General features: G+C 38.0%; 1 protein-coding gene across 2 annotated transcripts in view; it reads left to right on the forward strand.

Moving 5' to 3' along the window:
- Positions 1-5,859: 5,859 nt before the first annotated feature.
- The window catches only part of LOC114458259 (glypican-6-like), a 160,525-nt gene continuing 150,279 nt past the window's right edge, over positions 5,860-16,105 (forward strand). For both annotated transcript variants that reach the window (XM_028440628.1, XM_028440636.1), the window contains exon 1: positions 5,860-6,476. In XM_028440628.1, the coding sequence (XP_028296429.1) occupies positions 6,317-6,476 (160 nt within the window). In that variant the 5' untranslated portion in view covers positions 5,860-6,316. The remainder of the gene's footprint in view (positions 6,477-16,105) is intronic.

The raw sequence follows: 16,105 nt of genomic DNA on the forward strand, positions 1-16,105 counted from the left end.
CCAAACACCTTCGAAAGAGGAACTATTCTTGAACTGGAGGAATGCTAACAACATCTGGCAGGGAACAAGGCCAACACAAACAACGATAGACAGGAGGAGGAATAAAAAAATAAAAATAAAAAAAAGACAACACTGACTACAGATGAGAATACACAAAAAAGGACTGTTCAGAACAACTCAAGAATGTTTGACCAGAGAGACATGTAAACCCATGTAAATTTGCGATGGTAAAACAGGGGACGGGACCCAGATAAGCAAACTGCTTCTCGCGTCTCCTTTTTCGGCATGTGCAAAAAAAAAAAAAAAGAAAATGTAAAAAAAAAAAAAAGTGAATAAACTGAATAAATAAAAAATAAAAATAAACATATTGATATTGATTGATGAAATATTTAAAGTTATTTTAAAAGTCAACAATCAGTTTAAACTTAAGTTGTTACAATAAGTAAATGATTATGACAATTATTAAGCAAATAAGGTAGCATGCATTAATTGTGAGTCTCTACATGAAAATGTTTGTTATTAATGGTATTTATTGTGGGACGAATGCTCAGTGGAGTGGAGGTTAACAATGTTGCTTCTTAGCTAAAAAATATAATGCAGTCTGTCATTGACTGATTTCAAATGAAATATAACTTTGGCCAAATAGCGTTTACTTATGTGTGTAGAAGTTAGATTTTTAGACCATTTATTGTTGATCTTTTATTTGGTTCATACACGCTCATTGGCCAAACATTCCATTATTAATCCAAATATTTTTTTATTCAGGGATTTCACCGAGTTAAATGACAAAATCAATCACCTACGCAATTCTGCTTCAATAGTCATCCTCCACAGGCAAACCTATTGGCAAACCCCACATTGTAACAAAGCATGAATGCTTAGAGCAAAGTAAATCAAGCTTTGCTTTCATGGAACTCTCCACAACCATAAGTTTTCCAAGATAAAATAAAACTCCTCCAGGATATGGTTGGGTATCTCCATGTTAAAATCTCAAAGGCCATTAAAGTTCATGGACCTTTACTGTGTGGGTCAAGAGGGAATAGGCCATGACTCAAACATACAGTCCATGGGCCATAAACCAGGCCACCACAAGGTCCACAAGGGTTTGCCTGGAATATGTGTAACTGTGTAGAAATATATTATATTCACATATGGTCTTTCCAGTCACTTTAGTTTGTCAGCTTTCAGTAAACAAATCAAATATTCCCTTCATTAGGGAAAGTGTGAAATCTCATGCAAACTCTGCTGTTGAGTATACCGTATAAACAAACTTGGTTCCACCTAAAAGAATAGAGTCCGGATTGTTTGCAAACTCGCATCCAACTGCAAAAATTAACTAGACTATTCAAGTACAAGTAACAACATTTTTTTCCTGATAGTAACATGCTGCTGCAATCCTGCAACTCAGACTATCTCTTGTAATGAAAACATTAATCACCTTTAAGATCCCCACTGTACAGAAACACCTTTAGTTTGGTAAAATATTTTTTTCTTCTTCTGTGATCAGTGCACACAGATGTTGCGTTACATTGTTCTGCTGGTCTAGACCATCTATGCAATGCAGGGGGAAATGGAAGAAAACTCCACCAAGATACAATTTATTTAGCATTCCCAGTTGAACCAAGTCTCTCTCAATGTCCTGGTGTAAATACTTATTTATCCTGCACTATATGAGCCTATGCCTTATGATACTGGGTGCATTGGACTGATAGGACACAATTTATGGTCAATTTAGAGACTCTCGCTGACCAAACAAGTTGCCACAGCAGTTTAACTGTAGAAAACCTGTGTATGTACAAGACAAATGTCCAAACTCCTCAAAAAAAAAAAAATAATAATAATAATAATAATGTTGAGAAAGGTCTTGCTGTGCAACAGAGGTGCCAAATGATTTTCATTTGTCCCTATTGGGCAGGGTAGTCCAAACTTGAATTACAAAATGTAATGGGGCTGGGCCACAATATTAATTCAAAGTAGGGTGATATAACATATGGATAACATACAACAAGATATTGCAATATTAAAATGTCATAATGTCATGCATCATCGAGGGTATCAGGATATTGCAAGAAGTGGGGTCAGTTTAAAAAAAAAAAAATCCAAACAAGTTTTTTAATAATTTCAGAATTTTATTCCACCTACCAAAATAAGAAAATATATTCAAGTAATTTGCATTTATTGTTTGCATTACACTAAATTTGGGCTTCACAAGAAAACCCTTAAAGCTGCAGTATGTAGAATTGTGAGGCTTGTATAGAATCAACCATGCTTCTCCCTTCCCTTCCGGTTTTGAAACTTATCATCTTTTACCGGTATCCTCGTGAACACGCACAGCTGTGGAGCTCTTAGTGACTTTTTTCTCAATAGAAACTAGCGACAAATGTAGGGACTTTATCTTGTGTTATTGGACAGTTACAGTTATATAGACATCTATAGTTACTGCCCTGAACAGCGGCTGCTACCGTCAGCTGCGTTTACAGGCTATTTATCCCGTCTGTTCTCACGCTCCCTCTGAAATCAATAGGCCAACATGGGGCAGACTTGCAGGGATCTGCGAGGCCTCAAAGCGGACCTTCTAATAGTCCGTTCAAACTGAGTCTGTTTGGGACTTGAAACTGTTGATTCTCCACGTTGGTCTTTCTTTTTCCGCTTGCTTTGCCGTGTAACTGTTGTGCCTAATGCGGCAATGGAGACTCCTCCTGCTGGAATGCCCACCATTGTACTTTACTACAGCGGACATGAAAGCGCATCGACTTCAGCTGATCAGCCAATAGTAATGCCACAAAACAGCTCATGGAGCACTCTGTTTGTAAAAAGATCTCTGATTGGCTGAAAAGTCACGTCACGCTCCTTGATTTCTAAACTTCATATACAGGGCCAAGTGAAGATGTAAAATTACAGTGTCCACTCAGAAAACTTTGAATTACAATATGCTCAAATGTGATTATGGATGTTTGACCAAATTAAGCCCAAAAAAAACAAACTTGGTAACACTTCACTTGAAGTTTACTACATAAGGCTGACCTTACACTGTCATGAGCATGAGTAAAGTGTCATAAAGGCTGTCATTAAGTGTCATTTGTTAAATCATGACACCTTTGGAGCTATGTTGGAATTTTTTGGGTTAGGTGGAGGCACTAGCGGAACAAATCCGAGCCGGGCGGGGGGCGAGGCAAATGACCGGGCCCTTTAAACCCAAATAATAAAACTCGTGATAACAAAATTTTACAACATACATATGCCCGCAACAGTGGGGCTTACAAGCTTTGGCACTACAGAGAGCGACTATGTCATTTTGAAGTTAATCAAATGGACATGAAGCATAACAAAACAAGAGAACATCAAAAACATTAGTCTACATGGTCAATAATATTAAAACAACACAAATGTAAAGCAGTTCAGCACCACGGATAGCGACCGAATCAATTTGACACCCATTTAAACAATTTCAATTCAGAGCCTGTATCAGTAGCTATAAAGTTTAGTAAAACTGGCACAGCGGCCAACATGTTCACAAACACTATTTCAACATGAAGTACTATAGGCCTACTCATCACTATTTGAAGAGCATACGACTAGCCTTGCGTTCCGCGAACTCGTCCACGATGCGTCTGTCCATTTCCTTTGCTCTCTCATTCTCTATGAACAACATGGCAAGTCCACTCAGTCTCTCCTGTCACACTGTGCTCCTCAACTGGTTGTTAATTAGTTTTAACTTGGAGAATGAGCGGCACAACCTAAAGACCCATTTCAATGTGGGCAAACATGAGACACGTGACTGACGTGCGTGAGCATACTCGGTGCAGAAACCATGTTGTTTACATATGTGACGCTTGGAAAATTTAAAAGTGGCAATGAATGAACCACTGTTAAGGCTCAAAAATAGTTGGTAGTACGCAGAACGCTTGTCTCCTGAGGATGTGCCGCTTATTTAAGGAAACTCACTTTAAGTACAGGTGACCGACTGAGGGACCCATGCAGCATTCCCAAAAATGAATGGTCATCCGATGTGTGCTCCTGGCCCGATGTTCAATGGCCAGACATTAATACATATCTGATAGAAAAACCCAGTGTATATACGAAAGAAAACCTAAAAGCATTAGGTCTCTAGATGCTTATAACTTGTTATGAACGGGCTGTACTCCTGTTAACGAAGGTTTCCGTGTATTTACGCGTATTCTGATCAGTTTCAACGAATGAGTTTCCAGCTCTACATTAAGTCTCCTCTCACTGTCCCTCACGTCTGCATATCAGTCCATTTACAGCTTTATATGGTCACTTTTTACTGGATCCAGACTGAGATAGCGCTCCGTCCGCTCGCGTGCACCATCGCCTCAGCAGTTCTCCACTTGTTTTGCACTGTGCCTGCACGTGCATGCATCTAATTTAGTATGCATACGTCACACAAAATGGGTCTCTATAACCCCTGTATAAATCTGCATGATGGGTGATAAACAAACTATACACTGGGCGCCTCTGGGCACACGTCATGGGAGGACCCACTATCTCCAGCTTCCCTGAGCCGTGGTAGAGGCCTTCCTTCCTTAAGTCCTACCTCCTATTCTCCTCTGGGGCCCGACCCGGGGCTGGGCCACCCTCCCAGCCCTCCCCCCTAAGTGCCGCCTTTTGGTGGAGGGATCTAGTGGGGTTAGGCAGGATTTGGGTTAATCTTAATGATTAGGGATGAGCAAACAGCATTATCTGTATCTGTATTTGTTAACCATATTAATTATCTGTATCTGTACTCGGAGTGGGCGGGGCCTAACTCGAAAGTGAGCGGGATTTAACACGGAAGTAGGTCGGGTTGTCTTAAAATGGGCGGGGCTTTAACCAGTATGTTATTTTAAGCATGCAATTGATATGGGTTAATCAGAAATTGTTATATTTATTGTTGATTAGAAAACGATTTATAGAACAGCATCAGCATTGAGCTTCAGATCAATGGCTCTGATCACGATAGCAAACGAACTACTAAACAGAACAAGTTTTGCAACATTGAATGCAACACATGAGGTTGCAATTATGAAGTAAAATGTAATGAACAAGTGTTTTCATATTCAACATAACTTTCTTTGTTTTTAATTTTTTTTTTTTAAAGATCAGTGTGTTTTTTTAAAAAATATATATATATATATATTTGGCTATTTTTTATTTCCACACCACGTGAGTCTGTGAGTGAGTGAGTGAGTGAGTGAGTGAGTGAGTGAGTGAGTGAGTGATAAAAAAAAAAAAAAAAAAAACCTATGATGACCGGCTGAGAGAGGGGGAGGGGAGATAGAGAGAGAGGGGAGGAGCGCTGTGACTAACAGAACGCAGACAGCTATCCAATGACGATTTTCATTCAATCCGAGCACAGATATTGATTCGTATTACTCGTATAATACTCGTACTCGGCAAAAGTGCTTTATCCGTACCGGGTACTCATTTCAGCCGAGTATCCAGCTCAACTCTAGTAACGAACAACAGTTAATGACAGCCTTCATGACACCTTATTTATGCTAATGACAATGTCGTGTCATAATAATGACAGTGTAATGTTAGCCTGAAGTAAAACACTTAAAGTTTACTAAAAACATACATACTTCAGCTTTAAAAAAAAAAATTATATATATATATATATATATATATATATATATATATATATATATATTTATATCATGCAGATCTTTTAAAACTCGCCTTGATCACTGAGATTACAGTCTGACAAACTCGTTTGGCCATTGTGCAGACAAACTTCAGACAGCTCATTTCATTAAAGGGGCCACCTGTGTCCATCCCCACCCCACCCCACCCCACCGCCAGTCTGTGCGTCGTCTCTACTCCGCCCACATCACCACCTACAACTCGCCGCGCCTCCACCAACATGTGTCTCCACACTGCTGTGCCGTGGTGCGCATCGCTTGGGCTCTATAAAGGCAAAGGACAGAGTGCGCCCCTGGATGTGAGCCGCTGCTGATAGTCTCATCATCTTCCCATCACTCCCCGTTTGGCGCTGGCCCTGGTGCGCTCTGCTCGCTGCGCGCCGTGCGTCTGCCCGCGCTGACAGGGCAGCTGAGCTGAGTGTGCGGGAGAAGTTGGAACACTGCGCACCAGGTATAGCCTCTGTGCAAGGATATATTATTACCTGCTGGATTGACTGGGGGTTGGTTGGTCTCTTCTCCTCCTGGAGGGTAAGATGAAGAGGACGCACCATGCACAGTCCAAGTGAGGAGTGATTTTAGTGAAAGAATATGAACATCTGACATCGCGCCTATTGGGGGGGAAGGAAAGCTTTCTTCTGAGGCTCACATTTCTCTTTGAGTGAAGGATTTCACCGATGTGTGCGATGTGGAGGCTGCAGGTCGCCTTTTGTACTCTGTCGGTGTTGTCCGTGTCGTCTGGCGGAGAGAGCAAAGCGCGAAGCTGTAGCGACGTTAGACAAGCCTATAACGCAAAGGGATTCAGCCTGGTCAATGCGCCTCATCAGGAAATATCAGGTAAGGAGAAGCTGACATATCATAGCTGGGCTTCACCACGTGTGCTGCTGCTGCTGCTGCTGTCCCATTCATATAATGGAGTGTCTTCTTCTTTAGACCTTTACCTTCTCACCCACATCCTGCTGTCATCATCTGTTTTTTTTATGTCAGTCAGTGGAAATTACATGGAAGTATATTTTTCACAGGTTCCACCTCACAAGACATACTTTACAAACACATATTTCCATTTCCTTAATTTACCAGTATGAGTAAGGTGTGCAAATACTAAATAGTCACCATATTATAGCTTATTCCTCTTTTAAATGTCACTGTAGTGTGAAACCATGTATGATTATTAGTGAGAGATCTTCTGCATTCCGATGATACTCAAAGGGAAGCCCCAACAAGATCCAATTCATTCATTCATTCATTCATTTGCACCCAAAGCGTTGAAATGCAAAGGGGTGCAATCATCCGCCCCTGCAAAGGCATTAGTCATGCTATACACTTCAGGTGGAAAACCACTAAATCATATTCATGCACCACCCTATATAGCATTCCTTACATATCTCTAGCACATTTATTAAACACACAAACAAAAAGTTCACCCATTCCAATATTCTCCAATACTTTTTCATTCTCTGCTCCTTTGTCCACTCAAGTGTGAGGCGTTGACATCCTGAGGGAGGTGATCATCACACCCTGAGGTGACTACAACTATACAGACTCTAAAAGCAGCCCGAACATGTAGTAGCCCAGTTTACAAGCACTTTAAGTCCAATTTAAAATCCCTTAGAAACCACTTTCCATCAACAACCAACAGGAAGTTGATTTTTCAGCTGTGAAACATGAGATCAGTTTTTAAAACTGGCTTTAATAACCTACCTGTTGCTCATGCTCAACAGAGAAAAAAAAAATCATGGAGCTTGTTCTGTTGCATTTGAGTGAATACACAGTGTTCACCAGTAGGGGGCTCTGTGCACTCAACCTCAAACACTGCTGGAGAATGTTTCTCTCTATTTAGATGTTCCTCAGGGCTACAGCTTAGGTTTTAATTCATGCTCTTTGGAAAAGCAGAGATATGGTTTTTTTTTATTATCTCTTATGTGGCAGTAATCACATTTACGGTCAAAGCAAGAAAGAAGATTAGTCAGTCAACATAGTCTGCTTCACGAGAGGGAAGGAAGAGTAGAGGCCTCAGTTAATCCCTCTATTGCCTCTCACAGACAGAACAGAGTTACTGTATTGATAATTGGCAGTGTCAGCCAGTAATGATCACACAGCCGCCTTATTTGGTTGGAAGATTATTTTTGACTGGATGGGAATTTGATCATTTTATTACTGATTACTGCGTGACATTTTCAGTCACTGTGTAATATTCATCTTGTCTCATCCACTCATATCAACATAAATATGTAGTTTGTAAGACTTCTAAAGGTCTGCATTACGCATTGAGGTTAGTGGATGTGTGTGTGTGTGTGTGTGCGTGTATACATTTGAACAACACTCAAAAGGTACATTACAGATTTGTATTTAAAAAGAAACCCACCAGTTATACAGTTTAAGTGCATTTTTATGATTTGTAATAATATCATTATTATTTTGAAATTCCCTTGTTGTTTTTTAAAAAAATAAAAAAATAAAAAATTTTTAGTTTATTGGTTTTGTCTTGGGGGATATGAACCCATGGAAGTTTCATCACCGTAAAACAATGAAATCCCCTCAACTTATTCTGTTTCACTAGAAAAGGGCACCAAAACTAAGGGAAAATATTTTGTAATATACTATGAATGAGTTGTTATATCAGATGTTGTTAGATTCATGAAAATGGGCACTTCTGATTTATAAAGCATTTCATAGAGTCACTCATTTTCAGTTTACGACACAATCAGCAGTCGCTTAGAAAATAGGATGGCTTCTTCTTTTCTGTTTAACTTGTCACTGGGGTTATAAAATTGTGAGTCCCAGCATGAAATCCTTTTTTTTTTTTTTTTGTCTTTTCTGTCTTTTTTGTGTGGTGGATGTTTGAACTTATCTGAATATTTTCATTATATTCCAAGTAAGAACTTTGTACTTTCAAAGTGCTGCTGTTTTTATTTAGTTTGACGGCTCGGGGAGACTTTCGCTTTCCCTGCCTTTGACCTCAGCTTTTTTGGTTGCCCTTTACTTTCCTATTGGGCAGGTTCCATTTATCACTGGAGAAACTCAGGGTTGTGTCAGATAATGTTTTAAACATGATGTAGAAATACTTGGACATGGCTTTATTTGATTTTGTACACTTTCTCAGCTTTTCTTATCGCAGGAAACACACGCTGTCAGAAGCTGTCATATCCTTATTCCAATTCATGTACAGCCCACAGACAGTTTATATTTAATTTTTGGGTTCTCCAAATAACCTTTGCATGATTACTTCAGCGGTGAGATACAGGCCTCAGGAGAAACAATACCAGAAAGCACCCAATTATCCCTAATCAGCTATGCTAATAGGAACCTGCTGTAAGCTGCACGAGCAGTGTTAGCACTTATCCTTCAATCATTTGCTATGTCATGTTACTGCAAGGCCTCTAGACCCTAAACACTTTAGTTTAATACACGTGCGGAGGTGGTTACCACAGGTTCTGAGCCGCCATTTGCATAAGCTAATTATTTTGACAGCTCTCTGCCACCGACAAGCTTAGTTACATTATTTAAATGCTGACACATTTGTCTGTAGCTGTTATGAAGCATAACTGGCGGATTATTAAATACACACATTAATGTTAATTAAAAACAAATTTGAAGTAGTTCGTTCTAATCTTATTAAATCCTTTTTTTTTCCTTCTAAAGGTTTGTTGATATAAGGAATCCCCTGCCTGTTTACGTTTGTCGTTTGCATTGAAAAATAGGTGTTTTTCTCTGCCACAAAAACAATACGAACAATGTTCGAAGCAGTGTCCAAATGAGTCACGAGGTTTATGGAATTAATACGGTACTTAATAAAATGCAGAAAAATAACTGGTAAAGTTAGTTTCCAAATATTATTGACAATATTTCATATGGCCTTGTTGTACTACCTGCTTTCTTTTTTTTTTTTTTAAATTGTATTGATGGTTTATTTATTTACTCTTCAATGTTAAAGTTCTATATTATGGATGAGATGATGGACACAGTTCACAATATGCTACGATAAACAATAGGGGTGTCCCAATTTGATATCGATATTGGTTTTTTTTTCCAATTCATTTTTTAATTTATTTTGTTCAATTGTAGAATACTGTAGATATTATGTTGAAGGTCAAAATGTATGTAACCAATTGTTTAATAATAAATGGGTCAGTTTTTCTCATACCTACTGTTGCTGACTACTGTTCTCTGTTTGAGTAACATCACTTGATCAAGCCTTTTTTTAACATTCCACACTACAAAATAAGTATTTTTAATTTTTTTTTTAATTAATAAAAAAAATAAAAAAATGTATGATTCATGCTGATATTAGATCAATATCGGTATCGGCCGATATACAAGGCTGCAATATTGGTATCATACCGGAAATGAAAAAGTTGTATGGGGACATCCCTAATAAACAATACAATGCGATATTTTGGAAAGGGAAAAACAAAGCAGAACAAAAAATTCAGTTGTAAAAATAACCATGCTCTTATTGGACTTTAACTCTGTGCATATTTACAGTACATAATTACTCTGCATATGACCTTTTCAACTCAATGGAAATGAATGCTAAATAAATAAAACGAAACGTAATAAACGATAACATAACTCAGACCAATTTCTCCTGCATGCAAAAACAGAGACTGACAATTCATGCCAGTCTAAACATGAACTTTGCAGAACCACTTTTTTAAAACATAAAACAAGAACAGCCATGTACACATCCCAGATTTAAGAATATGGACATATTCTTTTTAAATAATATAAGCATGTTTATATTTTCTGTCAACAATTGAGATCTTTGGACATTGTCTGTGTGCCCTGCTGTGTACAAGACGCTTGGGACAGAATGTTACAGGAAGTGGAAGGAATGCAGCGCGATACAACTCGTACCATCGACGATAGATCATGTCACGTTTTAATAATGCGATATATTGTCCCAGCTCTACTCTAACGGTTGTGTTTCTTTTATCATGTTTATTTTTTTTTAGGACGGCTTGGTTGATTTTAGCTTTATGTCCCACTTTGAAATGGCTAATTTATTAATTCTATGTTTTTATTTTTTTTTATTTTTGATTCAATTGGTTTTCATTGTCTTTTTTTTATTATTACAATTCTTTTAATTAAAAAAATTCTGAAAAAGTACTTATCTTACCATTTCTTCCCTGCTGCTGTCATAAAAAATGAATTAGAAGAGGATTTGACCTGAATAGAGGTCACCTATTCCATTCTGTACCATCCACCTAATTATTTGAGGAGTGATATTTGATCTTTTTTAGGACTCTTCTGATCTCCCGTACGGTAGTAAAGAGCGATGGAGTGGAAGTAAGAAAAGATCTGAGCAGTTTTAGTTTTCATACAGTGAGCGTTCTCCTGGAATAGTGCCAAAGTGCTTTGTAGGGAACAGGTTGGATAGAGCAATCATTTGTGGGCTGAGCCAGAGAAAGGCTTCAAATGGCCTGCTGGACAGTTTTATTGAACTCCATCAAGTTTAAATTGTAATTACTCGTGTCCATGTGACTGTCACACCATCAGTCGGGCAACAAGTTACTCTGCTGTTGTGTCAGACATTGTAGTGTCACAAGCACACACACATGGTGCTTGATTCTCTGCCTTTTGTTCATATACACAGCTGCTCCTGAAGGTTTCTGCCTGGCCCCGTAATAGTGCATCTTATTGGAAGTCTTTGTTCTTATAGCATCACATTTACGGAGCTTTTTGGATTTTCCTATGAGCCTTTTTGCTACAGCTGTGGAACAAAAAAAAATACGCTGCAGTTATTCTGCACTGCTGGGATCCCATTGTTCCTTTGATAAGAATACTTAATTTAAAAAAAAGAAATGTTTATCTTTGGACCCAAATACCCATTTAATCTCCCCTTGCTGCTTTTCAGGATAAATGTCTTTATACGCTGAAAAATGTTTTTAGAACCTATTACAGATTTTCCGACACAGTGACATCATTGTGATGGAGGCAATGTAGCATAATGCTTGTCTCATTATTTTTAAGATTATTGACAATGAAATCAAGTATTCTCCTCTCATTACACAGTCATAAAACAGTGTAATAAACCGTTGGTTTTCACACATTATCTTGAAGTTATTGACATGCAAAAATACGATTGGGGGCAAGATCTGTTTTGGTGCAAGTACCATATCACAAAATAACAAAGATGACTCCTTCGGTTCTAAAGTGACAGAATACTGTGGTAACTGGAAAAATTAGAAAATGAAAAGCTTTTTTCTAAAGTCCAAAAGGATGCTTGTCTTGACTGTGCCAAATTGGAAATAATTCTCTTGCCAGGTTGTATATGTCTTCAGAGAGAGCAGGTAATGAGATGTGAGTGAGATTAGACTGTGTGTGTGTGTGTGTGTGTGTGCGCGCATGAATGTGTCCAATTGTGTGTTTGCAGTGTAGCTTCTTTTGTGAATCTTTCCTTTGTTTTGCATATCTTTTGTGTCCGAAAATGACCAGTGTTTTGTGTTTCGTTCTGTAAAAGAGATTGTGTGCACGAAACAAATAGTGATTGCGCGTCGTCACATGGTGCTTTCAGATTCAGTTGGAAAAAAAAAAGAAAAAGTCTGACAGTTTAGTTGACTTGAACAATCTGTCAACCATCAATGCACATATAGTTTTAAAACTTCATGGAGTCTCTCCTTACCTTGTAGTTTGCTATAAGTACTGGGAAAATCCCACTAGCTGGCATAGGGTTTGAAACCTTTTCCATTCAGCTGCTGCGCTTAAATCAATATGATATGAAACATATCTCTCTAAATCCTGAGGGGAACTCAAAACTAAGTAGTTATATGATGGATGTTTTCATTTTTTGGAAGAGGTTTTCAAGAGAGAGCAAAACTAAAAACATGCAGTGAAATAGACACACTAAGTAGGACTAGGCATATTGACATGGACAACATTCTTTACATACTATGTGATAACATCAAATGAATATGGGCTCAAATATGTGAAATGTGAGAAAATGAATTGAAGGCATTAAGGATTTTACTTTGTTTTGTTTGTTTCATACACGTCTGGCATAAAGCAACGGTCAACAAGGCATGTCTTTAACAAACTTAATTTTGCTGAAGGTAAAAGTTAAAAAACAATAACCCCTGCAAGATGAATAAATAAATGAATTTGTCAGGTTGTTAAAGGGGAATGCAGCGGGAATGTTGATGATTGATTGAGGTATCTGTGATTATTAGTCTGCAGCTGTACTGTGGTCATGGAGGGCTTTCGATTTTCTATTTCAAATTTTTTCCATTTCCGTTTCAGGGTATACCCATTTCCGAGTCACGTCATGTCATTTCACCTATTCTATTTTCATTCTGTCGTCTTTCCCTATTTAGACGACTTTACTGGATAAAAAACGTTCAAAAATCGTATCAAACATGCTTAATGGATTTATTTAACATTTATTAGATTCAAATGGGCTTTTCAATCCAGGAGCTTCGCGCTGAAATCACTCAAGATTACGACGCAAAAGCTTTCTAATGTTCGTTCACACCACTTTTGACCGTCAACTAGGGCTGAACGATTTTGGAAAATAATCTAATTGCGATTTTTTTTCCTCAATATTGCTATTGCGATTTAATATGTGATTATTTTTTCAAGGGCCTCATGTCATGTATTTTTCAATGAACACAAGCGATAAATCAAATTGTTTCGAAATAAACAATTTCAGATTATTTTAAACTTTAAATAAATATAAAATATAAATTTTAAAGCACAGATTACAACAATAAAGCAAACAAATCTGTGGCTTTACTTCTTCAACATCTAACTAACTTCACGTTTCATGAAACATGTAAACATGTGGACTGCACTTCTTAAACACTCTGAATTTAACAGAACAGTACAAAACAAGACAAGAAAAAAAAAAAAACTTTGCGATTAGAAAATCGCATTTTATGATATCGCCATGATATTGCAAATGCAATTAATCGTTCAGCCCTACCGTCAGCCACTCTTTTAATGGGAAAAATACAATGGAAATGGTCCCAAAATCTTTTTTGTGAAACCATTAATTACCGCCAACCAGCGAATCTTCTGCACGTTTTGCAGGAAACCCCACACAGCCATGTGATTGTAGATGTTTCTGCTGTGGCGTGTCACCTGGTAAAATGACCACCAGTTCAACTAATACACCAACACTAAACCTGTAATGGAATCCAGTCATAATAATCTGAACCGCTTGTTCATCACAACACATTAAAAACACACTTCAGATGAAGCTAGTCTGCATTTGTTTTCAGTCGTAGGATAACACGATCACAAGCCGAACCCTTTTACGTATAGCGAACGGGATTGAACAGGATTGTGGGCAGAATTGAACGTATTGGTTCAGTTGTGAAACTTTCTAGAAATTCAGTCATCCAGCCATCAAATATCGTGTAAATGCACAATATTGTCCCAAAAAATGCACTTTAAGCATTTATGTGTCATGTTGGGGCCTGATTTTGAATACAGAGAGAGAAAAAAACAGGTCACATTGGTTTTACTGTGCATCCATATCGATCTTCTCCACTGCAGGAGACATTGTAACTGCACAAAGATGTGCACTGAAACCTGGGCATGTTGACCAGCTTGTGTTTTTTCAAAGAAATCTAAAAAGAAAGTATTAACTTTCTGCATTTATTTGTTATATAGGCATATACCTCAGTTAAGTTGCACTAAAGTCATGTTGCACTAAAGTCAAAGTTTAAAAGCCACAGACAGATTGTATGTTATTTTTTATTTGAAGTTGTTGGCACATGGCGTGTTAAAGCCAATGTTTTGAGTGTAAAATATGCCAATAAAATATATTTCATACATAATGTTCTCATGCAGGTGTACACATTTACAGATTAGTTGTTTCTTAAGTCATACACAGAAAACTTGCAATAATCGCCTCATTCGTTAATATCGGGATATATCGCAATGTATCGTATCGTGACGTATATATTGGGATACAAATCATATTACCAGATGCCAGGCAATACACACCCCTAATATTGTTTTAAATTTTCACCAACTGGCTATGCTGGTGTTGGGTTTTTCCACCATACTTTATGTTATGTATGAACTCAATGGACAGCTTTGTGTTTTACTGTTATGCACTTATATTGCTGTGACACTGTTTTTGCCCATGGAGGCTCTTGCCTTTGGGAGGGGGAAGTGTCTGAGTAGAAATCCCAAGCCTGACACTGATGATAGGGCCGAGAGAGATGAGAGCCTCACAGTGCTCTGGGAAATTCACATGGGTATGACACATCCAGGTGTCAGGGATGCAAATACATTTTTTTTTTTCACATGAGACTATTTATTTTTGTTTTTCAGACACACGTAAGTACACATGGCTGAGGTGATTTGCTAAATAAGCTACTCATTGGAGACTCTGAAGTAAACAACTGTCTCATACACATAAACACTGAGTGCTATAATTGTCATAAAAAAACATCTGATGCTGTCAGCAAAAGGAGACAACCAGGGCGTGGAGGGCGTCACTGTCAACTGTCAATGACGCAGTTACAGTGTTGAAGAAACAGTGACGTGTTATTCCCCTCTTAAGTTGTGAGTTTACTGTCAAAGAAGTGTGATGGAAAATTAAGTACATATTACAAATATGTGTAATATATGTAATTGGAGTAGAGATATTTTAATATACGATAATACGTTGTTTAAAAAATACAAATAAAATTCAGCTTTTGGGATGTTTACCAGTGCTAAACAACTTTACTCAACTACTTCTCAAAACAAGGTTCATGCCACAACTGATTTTGAATGACACATTTGGTAATTACCAGTTCTATGAAACTGATGTGATATTTTTAAAGCAAAAAAACAAACTCCCCTTTATCCTTTCTGACTTCATCACGCATGTCACTTCTTTAAGCCTACATTAGCTGCTGACACTTGACAGAAAATGTTTTTGGCAAGAATGATCCCTTTGTACGTTTTCATGTAGATCTCTACAGGAAGTGTTTGTGTTGGTGATATTAAGCAATGCCAGCTTATGTCCTTAGATTTAATACAAAACTGGAGCTTATGAATAGAACTGGTTTCTATGAACTCAACTTTTTCGGTGGGTTTTTCTTTTCAAAGGCCTGAAGTGTCAGATAATGAGGAACTCTTCATTTGTTCGTGGCTTCATCTAGAAGGCCGGGTCAGTTATGTGTTAGTGAAGAGTGACTAGCCAGGTTTCCAATGATTCAAATGGTGGTTCTGTCACTGAAAATATGACCTTGAATGAAACAAAAGTGAATAGGTTTGTATGCTCCTCAATATACAGAACATTTACTGCTCACATTAAAGGAGCATAGGGCAGGATCTAGAAATTAAACTCTATAGTAACACCATGGTGGTTAGTGTAACTGCAGCCATCAGCCAATCCGCCAGGGGAACGTGGATCAAATGTTTGTTTATCACCGGAGCATAGCTGATACTCTGGATAGAAGATGGACACCCGACCGAACCCTGATGGGACCCGACGGCACCGGGCGAGTCGGGTTCTGACAAATATT

The sequence above is a fragment of the Gouania willdenowi genome, chromosome 3 (assembly GCF_900634775.1).
Source record: "Gouania willdenowi chromosome 3, fGouWil2.1, whole genome shotgun sequence".
NCBI lineage: Eukaryota > Metazoa > Chordata > Actinopteri > Blenniiformes > Gobiesocidae > Gouania > Gouania willdenowi.